Genomic DNA, 17,904 nt, shown 5'->3' with positions numbered 1-17,904 from the left:
ACGTCTAAACACGGGGACCAATGTGTCCATACGTCGGAATGAGCTTCAACTTACACGTATCCGATTGCTGGGGGTGGTCTTTGATTTCATATCCATTGTGCGCTGTGTGAAAAATAAGAAGAAAGACTAGCACGCGTGAGTATTATACCGCCGTGAACGCAAGGAGAGGGAGGACTGGACCCAAAAGCGGAAAAGGAGGACGGACTTGGCTGGGAAGGAGGAGCGACGACTTTTTAGGGGGTATACGTCGTTGTTTTTGGGTTGTTTTTGGGTAGTGTCGGTCCTGTCGTTCAACCAAGACAGAAACAAGGAGCTACTACTAGACATTCGTCTTGTGTAAGACACTTGCGACACACACGCACTACGGTTGGATCCCCTCCAGCAATCGACAGACAACCTGGGCAGTAATATTGTTCCGGCCCGCGTTTGTATTTCCCCAGTTTGACTCGGAGCTTTGGGATAAACCTTAAGGCAAGTATAGTAGAACTTTTTTTCTTTTATAACTAATTCACTTTTGAAAACGAGACAAAGTTTCGTGTCGGGGAAGTCGTAGAAAATGAAGGATTACATTTTCGGGTCCCGTTGGACTACGCACAGTTGTATCTACACGCTTCTTATCGTAGAAATCCTACTCCTGGTATAGCGTGTTTTTATTCCTTTTTTTAACAAGAGAGTTGTCTCATTTAACCGTCTGTTGACTAAAGCCCTTTGGATATAAATTGCGGTTGTGCACTATAAAGAAGAGCTACTAGCGACTTGACTGCGTGTCTGTTTATCTTGGACCAAGTTTCGTCCCAGCTGCCCTTCTCTGCTGTTGCTTATTAGGAAAAACTCGTGCGTCTGATTGGTCGTCTATATGGGTGTTTTTGACTCTATCCAGCAGCCAGCCAGCACATGTGCCCCGGGAGACTGGGCTGCAACCGCCTGATAATTCAATCAGCTCTACTCTACTCTCCGCACAACTTTGGTAGTAGACAGAGTTTATATCGAGACAATATTTACAGACATAGTCAAACTCTATTCTACTACTACTAGCCCCTTGATTTGTTATCAATGTTCCGTTTCCCATCCGTTTTATTTTAAATCCCAACCGTGAAATGTCGTCGGAGGAAACGATCTGTGCGTCTTATCGGCTTTTTCCATCAGATAGTCTTGCTTTTAAATGTTATTCAGCCGCGATGTCGATCGACCAGCTACTATAAAATAACGACATGTTGTTATCTTTTACAGGAGAATTCTTTTTAAACATCAGGAGAAATAATTCCGTGAGCCTGAGGACGCTCCGTTCAAAGATGAGAACGCCATGAATCGTAGCGTTCGACGTGTTTTGCTGCGTTTATTCCTACTGGCCTTACCGTTGGTCGTGCTGACGCTCTTTGCGACGTCGTTGCTATCCAGCAGCAGCAATGCCGATTCGGTTCACAATACCGCTGCTTTGACTTTTGCATCCGTCGAAGGTAAGCGATATCTCTCATTTCAAGAGCCCACCCCTTGAGAACGACTCGAGTTACATCCCTGTCTGGATGGCTGGATGGAATTCTTTTTATTTTATAACTTGTACAACATTCTCTTGGACGTGGGGTTTCTTTTATCTCGACTCGTCTTTCGAGCACGAACGGCACAGACTCGTTGAACCTCCTCCACCGCAGTAGATCGTCTAATAGAGATGCAATTCTATTTGAAGTGGATGGGGGTTCGATCTTCTTCTTCTTCCTTGTTGATGTCCAACTTTTTAAAATTTTTATCCGATCGTTTACAGTTCAGCCGTGCGGGACCCAGCCTGCAGCACCGCCTCACGAGGAATTACAACGACAACTTCAACAGCTGAAGCAAGTCATCAGTCAACTTGAAGATCGACTTCGACTACAAGGTGTGCTCATTTTTGATGATTCCAAACATCTGCCGGTAGTCATCACGTTGCCTTTTTATAAAAATATTTGCAGATGGAATTGCGGCTGCTGCGACTGTGGGTATCGGTGTCGTCAGTGACGACAATCTCCCGTGCTCATCCAGCTACATCCAAAAGCAGGTAGTCTATAGTCATATAACATTTGAATAATTCTTATTATTAACTTCTTTTAATAATTGATAGATTGAGCAGTCGGAGATAGAAAAAGGTAAAAAGTGGCACAACGAATACGAAATTATTCCGCATTCGCTGTTTACGCTACAAGCCTTCTACTCGACGGAAGCCGGAATGGGCAGGAGAGTGGTGGAACGACCCATCGGGTCCCGCCGACAAGATTTACAAGAAGCTGTCAGTTCGGCTCTGTCGGTTTTGAATAATAACAACAACAACAACAAGCGTCGTTACGTTGCCTCCGATTTCGTCGAAGGACTTTATCGGCTCGACCCGATTGAGGGGACCCAGTACGAGTTGTGGTTCCAGCAACAGCAAACAGCTCATCCCACCGACAATCATTCCATCAGACGATCCAATTTGGTTAGAGTCTCTTTATTGAGGCCTCACGCTCCATTGGTGGCCGTCCGTCTTGAACATCAGCAGCCACTTGAATTGCAATTGCCCATCGTCAACATCATCGTCCCACTGTCGGGCCGTTTGTCGGCTTTCGAGTCCTTCCTGACTCGTTTCCAGAAAAATGTCCTCACGGCCGGACAAGGCCGAGTCCACTTGACTGTCGTCTTTTTCGGCGACGAGCATTGGGATGAAATCCAGCGAGAAATGCTGACATTCGAAAAAAACAATGGATTTTCCAATTTTCATCTTTTGAACATCAACACGACATTTTCCAGAGCCCGCGGATTACAAGTACCAATCAAATTATTATTTTTCTTTAAATTAAGCTAATGGAATTTTTATTTTTAAATAAAGGTTGGCGTGGAACATTGGGAAAGTTCGCCGATTGAAGAGGATGTCTTGGTTTTCCTATGCGATGTCGATGTGGCATTTGATTCGGCTTTTATCGAGCGATGCCGACGAAATGCCCAACCCAAACGTAAACGCTCCATTTCCTTTTTCAGAATTATAAAACGCTAAATCTTTACTATTATTTTAAAAATAGGTCAAGCCTATTTTCCGATCGTTTTCAGTCAATACAATCCCAATGTCACCAGACGATACACTCACCATCGAGAGGATTCGCCAGTCGTTCCGGCATTGCACAAAGATTACGGATTTTGGAGAGACTTTGGTTTTGGCATGGTCAGTTAATTCAAATAATAATAATAATTTAGGGACATTATTAACAGTTGTGACATTTTTTATTTATAGGTGTGCACCTACCGGTAAACAAAATAAAATTTAAAAATGTAATTTAATATGCAATTATTTTTGATTGGATTCAAACAGGTCAGATTTTCTGAATTTAGGAGGTTTCCACGGTGGCGACGAAACGACCGGGTGGGGTGGGGAGGATTTATTTCTTTACCGCAAATACATTCGATCCACCTTGCGTGTGATTCGTGCTCCGGATAAAAATATTTTTCATTTATGGCATCCTAAAAAGTGCCCGACCACATTGGGGCCGGTCCAGCGACGGGCTTGTCTCCAATCGAGAGGGAGGAATGAAGCTTCTGTGATGATGAGTCACAAGAGTCAAACACGAGAGGTGCGGTTAAAGGTGTATTGAGAATCAACCAAGACAACTGTAACACGATTACAAGCATAAGCGAGTGACCGTACAATCGAGACCTCAAATAGATCGAATGTCCGATTTATATACGGGATGATGAGCGATGGCTTGTCTGATGGTAGCCATGCCTGTTAAAGTAATTAAGAAGGTGCGTATGGTAAACGCATCAACAAGTGTGAGAACTTGTCAATGGCTTTGCCATATGCTGTGAATTAACATTACACTCCTCCCCTGCTTGGAGATGTTCCAAACTGGGAAGGGGCGTGATCTTCTAACATTGGCAAAGCACAGCATCACTACATGTAAGATTAAAAGCACAACAAATAGAAAGTGATTTTAAACACAGTAATCACTAAAACAGGCAAGAATGGTAAAAATCACTAAACAGGCAAGAGTGGCAAAAATCTGCATAAAGGTAAATGGTCAATGCTACTGGTGATTATTGTTATGTTTTTCTCCCCTTTTTTTTTTAAAAAAAAGTTTGTAATCAACGATCGTCTCCATATCGACGGTTGAGGCTGCGGAGAGCGGAAAAATACCGCTGTTTCAGTTCCTCCTGGTCGATTATGAATTGTTTGATTAAATTCAGTTGTTCCAGCGCAAGGGCCGGATTGTTCTCGGGCGTCGGACGAGTGTTAGTCTGGGGAGCTGCTGGGCCGGCAGGGGCGGCAGGCTGTTGCTCCGGCGTCTGGACGGTGGTGGAAACGGGTCGTGGAGCCTGTGGTCTTATGGAGGGGACCACTGCTATGACCTGTCGAGTCCTATTTTTCGAAATCGGAACCGGGGAAGGTTCATCGTCGTCGTCTGATGAATAGGGGGGAGGCGAAAATACAACGCGGTTGTATTTAAATTTAGAAGAGCGTGCTGTAGACGGCCGCTTAACGCCCCGTGTTTTCTGGTCGTCAGGAGAAGTGTACGAAGTCGATGTCCCAGGTTCCGGCTCCGGATCGTTCGATGGAGACGGTGAAGTTTGTAAGTCATCAGACGGATAACTCCGGTATTCGGTCCTAGGAAGAGGCCATTCAATTACTCGGCCAACTACTGGTGGCGTAGTGAGTTCCACTTCGTCGTGGATGAAGTCAGGTCCAAGAAGAAGTCGACCACGTCCGGCCATGATGAACAGGATAAAATATGTGGTAGCGAAGTGAAGAAAGGAAAGATTTTACAGCGATATTTATAGTAGATAGTCGAAAAAGATCGCAAGAGAGAAGTTGGGGTGGTAACTAACTTAAAGAAGGTGCAGACAAGATGAATCTATATATTTTCCTTTTTTTTTTTTTTTTTTAATGACGTCAAAGTCATTAGTCACTGTCAAAGACAGTAGCTAAGTCGAAGAGTAAAGTAGTTAAGATGAATAAATTCTTTTTCGTGCTTGCTTCAGTTGCTGGGCCTGGGAGTAAAAACGTCGATATAGTTCACGGCTGTCGCGGTTGTATTGGTTGATGAGGTCCTTCCTGTTTTGCTGATACTCCTCCTCGCTTTGGAGAAGAATTGGGTGAGCGTACATCTGCTCAGCTTCCCCGCTGCATTCGTTGTTGGGGAGTCCTGGTGGAAGGGGGGAAACTGCTTTTTCGTCCGAGGCGAAGTTTAGTGGTAGATCAGGGTTCGGCTCCGTCGATCCGCTATCGATTGAACTTATGTCATCGTAGTAAAGATCGTCGCTGTGTAGTGGATCTTCATCTTCCGGATCCGCTTCGTGAAGTGTTATTAGTGAATCTGCTTCGAGGTCGATTTGTTCTTTGTTGTTAATAAATCTCCTTTCTGTTTGAAACACTACAGTTTCGCTGCTGCTGCTAATTACTTCCGCTGGTATTTTCCTTACTCTTGCTTCTACGTCCAGGAGTACCACGGTCTTTTCTTTTCTATCAGCTACTAACGCGAACGTTCTCTTTAGCACTTTTGCGTTGGCGTCCATGTAAGCTGCTTGGGTAAAATCGATTCATTAGTGATGCTATGTCAAGGCAATGACTAAAAAATTGGTAACTACGATTTATTGGCTAATTAGCATCTTTCTTTATTTTTTTTATTATTTTTTTTTTAAGCATTAAATGTTATTGGCTTTTTTTTTTTTGGTTTTTCTTTTTTGTTGTTTGTAAACAACTATTAGCTGCTACTGGTGATTACTACAGCGCTCTGCTACCATTGTCTCTTTTTATTATAATTTTTTTTTTCAATTTCTTTATTCCAATTCGTTTAGATCGTCGTCATCTTCATTCTCGGAAGGCGTTATTTTGTTGTCGGCAATAATGTTTTTCTCGACGTCGCTGTCTGATTCGCTTGTTATCAAAGAATAGTCCCGTCGGTATCCAGGTGGTGGGGGTAGTTTTGATTTCGCTTTGTCTATTAGGCGTTTAAAATTTCGTAATTTGAGACTTGGTGCACCGTCGTCTAGGCGTGACATTTCGGTTCTTGTAGGGTAGATGTTCTCGTTGATTTTTCGTGGCGGAATAGGGATGTGCTTAATTGGCGGTCCTTCTTCCAAGTCTGGCATATCCTCGTAGTTTCCTTTTTGGGAGGTCTCGTCCGACATTATGTTCATGGCTGCTATCGCTTTCTCGATTCTGTCAGAATTATTGTAATAAAATCTAGTGTCGAGTGTTTTATAGGCCTTTTTCCTATTTTCATGGTTGTAGAGGCGTAAATATTGATAGACGGCATTCCTGCCATCTTTTTCTGCGGCCATGATTGGAGTTTCGTGGTTACGATTTCCAAGTTCCAGGCGGGCTCCGTGAGAAATCAATACCCTTAACGTAGGTATATCGTTCACGAAGTGCGCGGGCGTGTTTCCGTTATTGTCCTGTAGATTTACGTGTGCTCCGTGGTATAGTAGGATGTCGGCAATTTCATGGCGGTTTTTTTCCACTGCTAGATGGATATAAGAAAGAGATTTATGCACTTTTGTGTTGACAATGTGCTGGAATCTGTCTAGCTCTACTAGAGCCCTTATGGTTTCGATGTCGTTTCTTCTTATAGCCACTGAAATGGGGCAGCTGAATTTTCTGTTGATTAGAAATGACTCGACTTTTGGGTTTTGGCTGAGGATGTAATCGATACAATTCCTAGCCTGATGGCTTATTGCCAAAGTCAAAGGAAATTCCTGATTAACCAGATCGTGCTCTAAAAGGTTTTTCTTGTAAATATGGACGAACCGTATACTATTTACGTCATCCCGTGAGATGAGTATTTCTGTGATTGTTCTAGCCAATCGATCTCCGCTGTAGATTGTGGCGCCCTTGTAGATCAAGTCTTCAATCATGTTAATTCGGTGTAATCGTACCGCGGTCACTAACGCCGTTTCATTCTTTGAGTTACTTTTTTCGACGTCTGCATCGTGTTCTAGGAGAATCTTGAAACATTTGTACGAATTATGTTTGATAGCTACCAGAAGAGGCGTTTTTTGTCGATAGCTGTTCTCAATGTCCTTTGGGTGTCGCGTAAGCCAATACTTCAGCTCGGTGTGACTGTCCATCAAAACCAGTTCGTGAATCTTCGGGGTGGTTTTTTCAATTCCATGTTTCCGGTTGGGAGGAAAAGCATTTCTCCTACTCATGTGGGTAGTGCTAAAGGTCCAAATCCGTTGACGTTCCGAGGGGGTCGTTGCAAAATCCTCTTGGTTCATTTTTTCTTTTCTTTTTTTCTATGATGATATGGTGTTTTGGATATTAGAAGGTGGTTTTTTTTTTTTTTTTTTTAAACATATTTTTGTATATAGTTATTCAAAGCATTTCTACTCTACTCCATGCGGCGATAAGTATGTTGCAATTGTCAGCAGTTACAGATGAATTTGATTAAGGAAACTATTTGCTCGGCTTATTGATTCGACAGGCGCACTTGGTGGCATAACATATGGATACATATTTCCTGGCATTATAACTGGATGGTTTGTGGCATATGCCATGTGATGACTCTGCTCTATTGGTATTTCTACTGCTGCACGGCGATTTCGGCGTTGTTGAAACGAATCTATTATGGCTGGTAAAGGGTTGACTCGTGCAAAAATATACGCGACTAGGGTAAACATTATAAATCCTATCGTAGTAAAAACGATAATTTTTAGATAATCTGTCCAAGAGTACATGTCTCCAATTTTCGTATCCTGTTTCTCTGACATTATCATTCCAGCTAACGAATTGTCGTGCGTTTCCTCTATCCTACCTATCAATTCGTTTAAAACATTGAGTCGTTCTAAGTCTGTTACTGAATGAGCTGGGTGTCCTTTTAAAGCGTAGTTAAAATCGTTAAGGGAGAGCTCTTCAAACTGCGATACAAGATTTAAATTTGGTGTGTGTATATTCGGCGTTTGCTCCGTCCAATCGGCGTGGGTTGTATTGTGTTCCCAGTGAAATGTTTTTCCGTTTAGATTGACAAGGTTTGTTTTCCAAAAACAATTGGAAAATGGGTGGATTGACCATCCATCTGTTCCAATTGTATAGTTGTTATTTTTGTAAACCGTGTATGGCTGGAATCCACATTTCGTTTCTATTGCTCCGACTGTAACTTGTTTCTTCTCGCATTCCTGTAGAAGTAGAGATTGTCCGAGTCCTTGCAGTCGTGAACAAGTTGGTAATTCCAATGCTGCTGCGGCTAGAATTCCATTTGTTTGAGACAGTGTCATGGCTTGCAATCTTCTCAGCACAGACACCTGGCAGTATATTTGTCGTATCTCTCTTGCCAGCTCATTTTCGTGTTGAATCTCGATGCTCTGCTTATATTGCTCGTGGAAGGATTGGATGATGGGTTTGATGATCTCGCTGATTTCTTCTTTGTTTGCTGTTGTTGGTTTATTTTGTGTGGTGTTTTTGCTTTTGTCGGTTGAGTCGTTCAGGTAAGGTAATGTGGCTTTTGTTGGTATAGGTATAGTTTTGGAATCGTTTTGGTGAGGTATGATGGTTCTGGTGGGAAGAGGTAAGGGTAAGGGTTGTTTCGTAACTTTTTGGTTGGGACTTGTTTTTGTTTGGGGTGGAGTGTTGGTTTGTGTAGAATTACGTGGGCGTGGTACAGGTGGTTTTGTTGGTTCGGTTAAAGGTATGGGTTTTGAAGTTGAAGTTGTCGTCGATGTCGTTGTTGTTTTGGTTGTTGTTGTAGTTGTTGTTGTTGATGTCACTTTTGATGCAGGTTTTGTCGGTGCAGGTACTGGAGGATCTGTAGGTCTTGTTGGGTTCATCGTTGGCGGGTTGCTTGAATTATTATTGATTCCTGCATCTAGCCTCGCTATTTCGCCTGCGAGGACTGTTGTTAGATTTTTCTGTTGAATATTCCCTAGATTTTGTTGTTTGATTTGTGACGCTGCTGCAACTTTGGTTTCATTTATGATCGGTGTTTCTACGGCTTTTATCTCCAATATTTCAGGGTACTCTTCTTTGTTGGTCTCTGTTTTTGTATCTGGAACTGGCGTTGTTTCTTCTTTGTTGGTCTCCGTTGTTGTATCTGGAACTGGCGTTGTTTCTGGTAACGTTTCATCTTCAATGAGGCTCATGTTATTTCGATTCTGGAAGATTGGCGGCATCGTCGGGAATGGCATATCATGAATGGAAAAGTTTTTATGCCACTCGAGAATCCTGGAAGGTATTAAGCTGGGATGCTCTTTGGAATTTATTAGATTAGGGTTGTATGCTTCGAATTTCCATTTCTGATGTCTGGGTTTCTGGTCATCGTTGCATAATCCTAATCTTAACTTTCCTTGGTGAAATTCAATGCATTTGATTGAGTTCACATCCATTAATTGTCCAGTTATCTCGTTGGCTCCCCATCTCATACTATCTGGGTTGCATTGCTCGAGCACTGCGTTCTTTTCGTTTATTCTTAAACAATGATTGGTGTCGAACTTCCTGATGGTATAGTCGATGTCGTATTCAAACAGTTGATCTGGAAACTGCATCGGGTCTCCTGGTGATTGACATGGCTCCATAGAGATGTTTAATTTTCCGTGTATATTGTTCATACACATCGGCGTTTTTCCATTTTTGTTTTTATTCATAAGTTGTCCCCAATTAAATATATGGTCTATATTTAATAGGTTTTCCGCAGGGCTGCTTCTGAATTCTTCGTGGACGAATTCCCATTCTTCTATTGTGATGTTTGGATATGCTTGACGTAGGTTGTAGTCCGTATTACGTTGATCAAATCTCCACATCTGCTTGATTGAATGGGGCTCCATTTCACAAGGTTCAAGTGACACCTGGTCCTTGACTGCTGTAAGACATCCTTTCGATTGCGTTTCCATGATGTACATTCGGTAGTCATCATAGATCCAAGTCGAGTGGGGTATCGAACAATCTTTGAAGAGCAGGTGGTTTGGGTTGTTTACTGTCAGACAGTAACTGGTTCCATTTGTTGTAAAACGAATTGAATAGTCCGTGGAAAATTCGAAAAGCTGCTGTGTTTTCGGCCAGATTCCTAGCTCGCTCCATGTAGTTTTGTTGATCGGAACTCGAGGCATCAGGAACAGATGATTTTCGATGTCAGAAGTTGTTACCACGTATCTTTTGTCTTCATATTTCTCGTCGAACTCGGTGGGTGGAAATGATGCAAGGGGATTAAGGTGTCCCCATGCAAACACGTGGCTATTTTCGTTGTTAATTTGTTGGAGCTGTCTTGTGTGTCGAGTTTTTGACGTTGGGTTTGTTAAGAAGAATTTTTCGATCTCGTCTTCAAAAACTATGTGGGTATCCGGTATGCCAATTATTTTGTAAGAATTAGACATACCGGCGCAAAGGTTGACTTTTTCGGGACCAAATAAAATTTCAACTTGTTTTTCGGTATCTAATATTCTACCTGTCTTTATCTGTTTTAATCTTGGGTTTCTGTCTATTTTAATGAGAGATATTTTACCTGTTCCCTTAAATTGTTTCTTTTCTTGACATTTTACCTCGACTGTTGTAGGAACGTTTGGTATGCGCCACACAATAGTATTGTGGTTAACGATAAGGTGTTCGTTTTTCAACGATACGTTATGCGATCCAAATGGTGATAGAAGTGGTCCATCGGTGGACTCTTGTCTAATCTCAATGTCTTGGGCTAAACAATTCACTACTGAATATTCTTTTATTGACATCCATTTTCCTTCACCTACTGGTTTTTGTCTATAACTATATGTTTTTCCGTTAACTATATTCTTATTTCCTGCGCAGTTTAATAGCGATTTCATTTCCCAACATTCTTGGGGACTGACCTCTTTCGTCGTGTGAAAATGCTCCGTGTCATATGATCCTACCCAAAATGATCCTGTGATCTTTTTCGTTTCTATCCATTGCGAGCATACGAGTCCTTCTACTCGCAGGTCTGTTTGTATTTTAGTAGCCACATAATAGGTTACTAATTTGCTCATAACTTTCTGTTCATCCTCTTTATCAGTGTGATTTTTGAAACAATAATCTGGGTCTGTAAGGTCAAGCAGACCTCTCGTGACTGGTTTCGAGCAGTCGCAAATTTGAATATTAAGCGTCAAAATAGGCGTAAAGACAATCGACAAGTAGCATGCTGTGATAAGAACAGCGTTGTTTCCCATCTAATTTGGAAAAACAAAATACGATTACTGTTTGTTAAGCTTTAATTTCTATTTCTAAGTGGATATCTATGTGACACACGTATTTGTGTCGGTGGAATTACGGGGTTGTTATTAGGTAATTCCTGATCTGTAATTCTTGGCTGGTTTGGGGGTCTACCTCCACGTTTTGGTTGTGGGGGAATTACAACCCCTGTTATCTTCGGAGGTCTACCTCTTCTTTTTGTCGCTGTTACGACTTCTTTTACTTTTGGAGGCCTACCTCTTTTCTTTCCTACTTTAGTTTGTATCTTCTTAATGGTGTTACGTCTTTTCTTAATAATTATTGGGTTAGGGCTAGTTATATTATTGGGAGTGCTGGTTACTAATTTTAACCTATTTACATGTACTATATATTTCCCTTCGTCCTCGGAGTTATTTATTTCGTCTGTTATTTTGATAATTTCATAGTTAAGATCCGATATTTTTCTGTTTATTTTATACGGTCCTAACCATCTATTATTAAATTTTCCTGGGGTAGAATGGGCTTTTAAAAGTACGTGATCGTTCACGTTATACTTAACTAATTTACTACCTTTGTCATATAGCCGTTTTTGCTTTGATTGAACTTTCTCTAATCGCTCTTTCGAACGTTTTAGAGCTCTTTTCCATTGTTTATCGTATTCATCTGCATCATCTTCAAAAACGTCTATGTCATCATTGATAGAAATATCGCTTGGCACTACTGCTTCGCGTTTAAAAAATAGATAGAAAGGGCAACAGTCTGTACTAGTTTGCTTTGCAGTGTTATATGCGAAAGTTACAAAGTCGAGATATTTATCCCATGACTCTGGTTCATCGTTCACATAACATGCGAGCATATCGCACAGAGTCCTGTTGAATCTTTCCACTAGTCCATCCGTCTGCGGGTGGTAACTTGTAGTTTTAATTTGCTTAATTTTAAAAAGAATGCATATTTTTGAAATGAGTTTTGAAAGAAAATTAGTTCCTTTATCTGTCAATACTCTTGCTGGAGGACCGAATTTTGTATAGACTTTTTTGACTAAATGTTCTGCTATCGTATGCGCTTTCTGGTCTTTCATTGGTATGGTCATTACATATCTACTTGCGTAATCAGACAAAACTAAAATATATTTGTTTCCTTCACTACTTTCCGTAACCGGCCCTACTATGTCCATTGCGACTTGTTCCCAAATGTTTGCTACTAAAGGCAATGGCTTAAGTGGGGCTTTAGTCGACCCATAGGCCTTACGTTTTGCACATGCAATACAATTGTTTACATATTCAGTAACGTCTTTGCCTAGTCCGGGCCAAACGAATTGGCGTTTTACTCTCGCTAGCGTCTTTGCTATCCCTAAATGCCCTGCTAAAATATGATCATGATTCAATTCTAAAATTTCATTAATTTTCTCTTTAGGCACAACTATTTTCCCTTCATTTGTTATTAAAATACCTTCATTATTGAAACGGAATTCATTACATTCTTTCTTATTGCTTTCTTCTAGTCTCTGTATTATTTCTTTACAATAATTATCATTTCTCTGTGCTAATATTATATCATTTTGAACCTTTTCTTCTTTTACTAATATTATCGATCCTATTGATGGTAATGGAGTCCTACTTAATGCATCGGCATTTTGATTTTCCTGGCCAGGACGATGTAGGACTATCATATCGTATGATTGCATTTCATACGACCAACGAGCTAATCTGCCATGCGGATCTTTCTTCTTCATTAATGTCTCCAATGGTTTGTGATCTGTGTATACTTTAAAACTTCTTCCGTATAAGTATGGTCTAAACTGCTCTAATGCATAAACAATCGCTAAACATTCTTTTTCTGATACATTCCAATTTCGTTCTCTTTCATTTAAATGTCTTGACGCATAAGCTATAACTACTTCCTGTTCTCCGTGGGCCTGTGTTGGATCTGATTCTGAGGGGGGTATGTTCTGTATCTGTGCTAACACAGCTCCAATCCCGTATCCTGAGGCATCTGTGTATACCAAGAATTCCCTGGTGAAATCTGGATACCTTAAGAGTGGATTGTTGGTTAGCGAATTCTTGATACGTCGAAAGGCGTCCCTTTCGTTTTCTTCCCAAATCCAAGTCGATGATTTCTTTGTCAGTTCTGTTAAATAATGCGCTATCTCTGCGTAACTTCGAACGAATTTTCGATAATAATTAACTAATCCTAAAAACGAGAGTAGTTGCTTTACGTTTTGTGGTTCGGGGTAGTTTAGAATTGAAGTAATCTTCTTATTGTCTGGATGAAAACCATTTACTGTAATCACGTGACCTAAGTATTTAATTTTTGTTTTGAAAAAATCGCACTTACTTAATTTTAATTTTAATCCTTCATTTGCCAGAAGCTTAAAAATAATTTTCAAATGTTTTATGTGGTCATCAAGCGTTTTACTGAAAACGATGATGTCGTCAAGGTAAACAAGTGTAAATTCGTACAGCACGTCCTTTAATACATTGTTCATTTCTCTTTGGAATGTGCCTGGTGCGTTGCACAAACCAAATGGCATACAGTTAAATTCATACAAGCCATACTCACAAATAAAAGCTGTTTTATATTTATGTTTTTCTTCGATCTCGATTTGCCAGTATCCACTGAGCAAATCCAGAGTCGAGAAATACCTGGCACCGTGTAGACTATCAATAATTAGCTGAATGTTTGGTATGGGGTACCTGTCTTTTATGGTTACACTGTTTAACTCACGATAATCCACGCAAAATCTCATCTGCCCTTCTTCTTTTTTAGCTACTAAAAGAATCGGTGATGCAAAAGGGCTTGTACTGGGCCTAATTATATTATGTTTTAACATGTCTTCTATTTGTTTTTTTACAACAAGTCGTAGCCTTTCAGGCGTTCTCCTCATAGGCATAACGTTCGGAAGCTTGGTTGTACGTATAAGGTGCTTGACTGATTTTGCTTTTCCTAGCTCATTTAAATTCTCAGTAAAAAGCGAAAAATTTGAAATTAAAAGGTTCTTTAAATTTTCCCTGTGTGTTGTTGGTATGCCTTCTAAATTAAATTGGGGTGGATCAACTATGCTAATTGAGTTAATCTGTAATGGCGGTATTATAAGTTTCTTTAACTCGTTGTCTTGTTTATAGCTAATCGATCGTTCACTAGGATTTATTATTATTTCGTTAGTTGCCAAGAAATCGTAACCTAAAATACATCCTTCTTCTAACTCTGACATTACATAAAATGGATGTTTAAACGAGTGTCTACGAGCTAGTCTAATATTTAGCTCGTAGCATCCTCGTGGTTTGACTAACTCTCCTGATACTGTTCTAAAAAGCTGTGTGCTGTCGTTGGCGGTATTTATTTCTTTAACTTCTCCATAGGGTACATTTATAAGTAGTCGATGTGCAAGGAAACTAGCTGAAGCACCTGTATCTACTAAAGCTTGTGTCTTTAGACCAGAAAAACTCACTGGTATACGCATTAACTGCGTAACGCTACATATTACGGGTATATTTATATTTACAACACTGTTACTCGATAAACCTACTGCTGTTCTGTTGACGGGGGCGGGGGCACGCTGCGACATTCTCGCGCGTAGTGTCCTCGCTTTCCACAAGCATAACACTCTATATGTCTCTTATTTCTAAATCCTTGGGCTGGGTTATACCAAGCGTTATGCTGTGGCCTAGCTCCAGGGGGACCTGAGGTAACGAAGTTATTCTGGCGCGGTACCTGATGGGCACGAAACGTTTGGTTTCGAAAATGTTGGGGATATTCACTTAAATTCTGAAATCTACGACGAGGATTAAACATAGGATTAAAATTTTGGGGACGCTGAAATTGTCCTTGTGATCTGTTTGAATAATTTTGTGGTGGTGGAGTTGGCTCTCTTCTCGGACGGTTATCTAGTGTATCATTATATCTGTTACCACTAGAACTACGTGATCTATGGTGTTGATTATTCGTACCTCTAGATCGAGGAATATTTCTATCCGCGCTGTGTTGGCGGCTTGGGGGGTGCTGAAAACGGATCCGATTTTCCGAATTGGACCGTCTACGATCGCCGGAAGGTGATCTGTGTCTGTTAAAGGCGTCGGCAACTGCTATTGAGGGAAAATCAATCTCGTTGTTTTCCTGTGGAGCATTTTTACCGATAGTTAGACCGGCTAACTGTTTCTCTAAATGAACAATCTTTGTTTTCTGCCGCAAGATCTCTATATCTTGCTCGTTATCGTGTGCAGAGATACCTGCTATAGTGGCCTTTAAACTCTTATCTTCATTCTGTTCCATTCTATTAACTAAAGTTTCTGCGGCGTAGGCGTTTTCGCATACGTCTTCGTAAGCACTATCAACATCCATGCGGCTCCAAACTATTTTCAATATTTTAGGCAAGAGACCCTTTAAAAGAATTTTTTGTTTAGCTTCGCCTCTCATTTGACTCAGAGATATTGCTAATGCCTTAGCTTCGTTCGTCGCTTTGTCACCTAATGTAATTTCTTTTCCATGAATGATGTCATATAACTGATTAATTCTACTAACGAAAGTTTGTGTGCTTTGATCGGGGGTCTGCCGAAGCTCGTTTAATTGTTTTCTTAAATTTTCTAACTCTGTTTCTGTAAGAAATCTATTTATTAAAGCTTTTTCCCATGCATCGTAATCTTCCTCATCTTGTGCTCTTTCCATATAATCACTATGCCAATCCGCAGCATCTCCTCTTAGTCTATCTGAAAAATATTTTATTTTATCTTTCTTCTCCCACCCTGCGCTTTGTGCGACTCTTTCCGCATCTTTTAACCAATTATTAACTAACTGCTCTCCTCTTTTGCCTTTAAAAATCGGAATAGATTTCCGTTCGTCCTGTGAATATAATTCACGTAAATGGCTCTTAGTTATTGGTGCATCTTCATTACTATTGCCTAACGTCATGGTTATAATATTAGTTGTTTGAGTGGGCTTTGAATGGGTTTGCGTATCTGCTACTAAAGTCGATTTCAAATGTTTTTGAATGTATAAATCTTTAGCTTTAATTTCTTGTTCGAGGTCAGAGATTTTATTGGATAAGTCTCGTTTGGTTGTTTTCAAAATTTTTATGCTTGCTTCTTTGGAGTTGGCTTCAATTTGCAAGGTGTCTAGCTTCTGAGATAGTTCTTGGTTTTTATTTGTAAGTGTTGTTACGTCGTCTTCTGTTAATTTACTTGCGTTCTTCAAAGCTTCGTGTGCGTTGTCTAATAGATTGTAGCTATGGTTTAGTTGTTTTATTTTATCTTCAGTGTCTTCCTTAAGTTGTGATAGAGAATCCCTTAAATCATTTATGCAGTCGTTCTGTCCTATGATTTCGCTCTTAGCTTTTTCTAGATCGGTTTTAGCTGTCTCATATTCTGTCAAAAATGTTTTACTCTCATCGCTTGCCTGACTTTCTTTGGGTCTATTATTAAAATCTGCTATTAAAGTTGCTTGTTTAAAATTTGTTCGGGTTAATGTTTCTACTTCTGCTGTTAAACGGGTGTTTTCTAGATAAGAATCGGCTACTTTCTTTGAAAATTCTCTCCTTACTTTATCTACCTCTTTTTCAGTCTTTTTCGTTTCGTTCGCTACGTCTTGTTCAAGATTCTTTGCATACTCATCTAATGCTAATTGTTTGAAAAGAAGTTCCCTCTTAAATATTTTAAATGCTTTATTCCGAAAATCTACTTCTCGACTATGAGCTTCTCTAACATTTTGTAACAAAGGGTTAAATTTATTGGGGTCTGCTTTTAATTCTACGAAATATGTCCCTAATTTTTCTAAAACTTTTTCTTTAGCCTCGCCGGTAAGATAGACTGAACTTCCAAACTCCTTCTTATGCAATTCAAATGTATACTGTTTCAAAAAATGATAAACTTGACCTGTGACTTCCTTTCTTTTTGCAATATAACTACTTCGTGTTAAGCGTTTATCTGAGGTTTCATCTATATTACTTTTACAAAGACTTATTAAATTTGACCAATGGGTAACAAAATTGTTTCTAACTTTTAGTACACTATCAGCTAAGGAATTTACGTACGCGTCTTCTTCTAGGTCTATCTCATCAATTAAAGACTCATTAATAGCTGTAAACGAAGTGTCGCTAATTGTTGTTTGAGGATTCGTCATTCACTTACAGTTTTGAGAAAATTGATGTTTCCTTCCTCGATGTAGATGATCTCGTTGTGGGTTGTCTGGTCGTCTGGTCCTAGGTGGTGTGGCAGCTGGGGGCGATGTTCCTTCTCGTTGACTCACGGCAGGTCTTGAAGTCCAAACTGGCACGTTCACCAATTTGTGATGATGAGTCACAAGAGTCAAACACGAGAGGTGCGGTTAAAGGTGTATTGAGAATCAACCAAGACAACTGTAACACGATTACAAGCATAAGCGAGTGACCGTACAATCGAGACCTCAAATAGATCGAATGTCCGATTTATATACGGGATGATGAGCGATGGCTTGTCTGATGGTAGCCATGCCTGTTAAAGTAATTAAGAAGGTGCGTATGGTAAACGCATCAACAAGTGTGAGAACTTGTCAATGGCTTTGCCATATGCTGTGAATTAACATTACACTTCTTACGATCAGTTGGCGCTATTATTGTTTTCCGTCGACGGACAATCACATCATCACCTATCCGAACCAGAGATTTAACAAAAAGAAATTCACATAAATAATGCTCATTTTTTTAAATGTATACTCGTTGGTATGACTCATAATAAGTCGCGTAATTAAACGTATTTCATTAAACTGTTTTATCATCTGTCAGAATTTCATTTCAATTATTTTTTTTTAAATTATTAATTCTAGTAAAGTATTTT

The 17,904-nt window shown here is 40.1% G+C and overlaps 2 protein-coding genes across 2 annotated transcripts; one reads left to right on the top strand and one right to left on the bottom strand.

The window, feature by feature from the left end:
• Nucleotides 1–1,231: 1,231 nt before the first annotated feature.
• On the top strand, nt 1,232–17,846 carry LOC124203043 (chondroitin sulfate N-acetylgalactosaminyltransferase 1-like). Its single transcript, XM_046599618.1, has 9 exons — nt 1,232–1,457; nt 1,760–1,870; nt 1,944–2,029; nt 2,093–2,770; nt 2,834–2,957; nt 3,024–3,163; nt 3,233–3,246; nt 3,311–3,531; nt 17,658–17,846. The coding sequence occupies exons 1-9, from the start codon at nt 1,304–1,306 to the stop codon at nt 17,735–17,737; spliced, it is 1,608 nt and encodes a 535-aa protein (XP_046455574.1). The 5' UTR covers nt 1,232–1,303; the 3' UTR covers nt 17,738–17,846.
• Nucleotides 14,616–17,652, bottom strand: LOC124203042 (myosin-11-like). Its single transcript, XM_046599617.1, has 2 exons — nt 15,049–17,652; nt 14,616–14,985 (listed from the first exon to the last, which is right to left on the bottom strand). Exons 1-2 carry the CDS (start codon nt 17,210–17,212, stop codon nt 14,624–14,626), a joined length of 2,526 nt encoding a protein of 841 aa, XP_046455573.1. The 5' UTR covers nt 17,213–17,652; the 3' UTR covers nt 14,616–14,623.
• Nucleotides 17,847–17,904: the final 58 nt, after the last annotated feature.

The sequence above is a fragment of the Daphnia pulex genome, chromosome 9, assembly GCF_021134715.1.
Source record: "Daphnia pulex isolate KAP4 chromosome 9, ASM2113471v1".
Classification (NCBI taxonomy): Eukaryota; Metazoa; Arthropoda; class Branchiopoda; order Diplostraca; family Daphniidae; genus Daphnia; species Daphnia pulex.
Note: the sequence above shows the minus strand (reverse complement) of the source record. Positions and strands in the feature narration are given on the sequence as shown.

Coding starts and splice junctions, on each gene's coding strand:
- LOC124203043 (XM_046599618.1), top strand. CDS start 1,304: ATGAATCGTAGCGTTCGACGTGTTTTGCTGCGTTTATTCCTACTGGCC. Junction 2,030..2,092: donor CCAGCTACATCCAAAAGCAG/GTAGTCTATAGT, acceptor AATAATTGATAG/ATTGAGCAGTCGGAGATAGA. Junction 3,532..17,657: donor ATCGAGAGGGAGGAATGAAG/CTTCTGTGATGA, acceptor ATTAACATTACA/CTTCTTACGATCAGTTGGCG.
- LOC124203042 (XM_046599617.1), bottom strand. CDS start 17,212: ATGACGAATCCTCAAACAACAATTAGCGACACTTCGTTTACAGCTATT. Junction 14,986..15,048: donor AAATATTCCTCGATCTAGAG/GTACGAATAATC, acceptor ATGATACACTAG/ATAACCGTCCGAGAAGAGAG.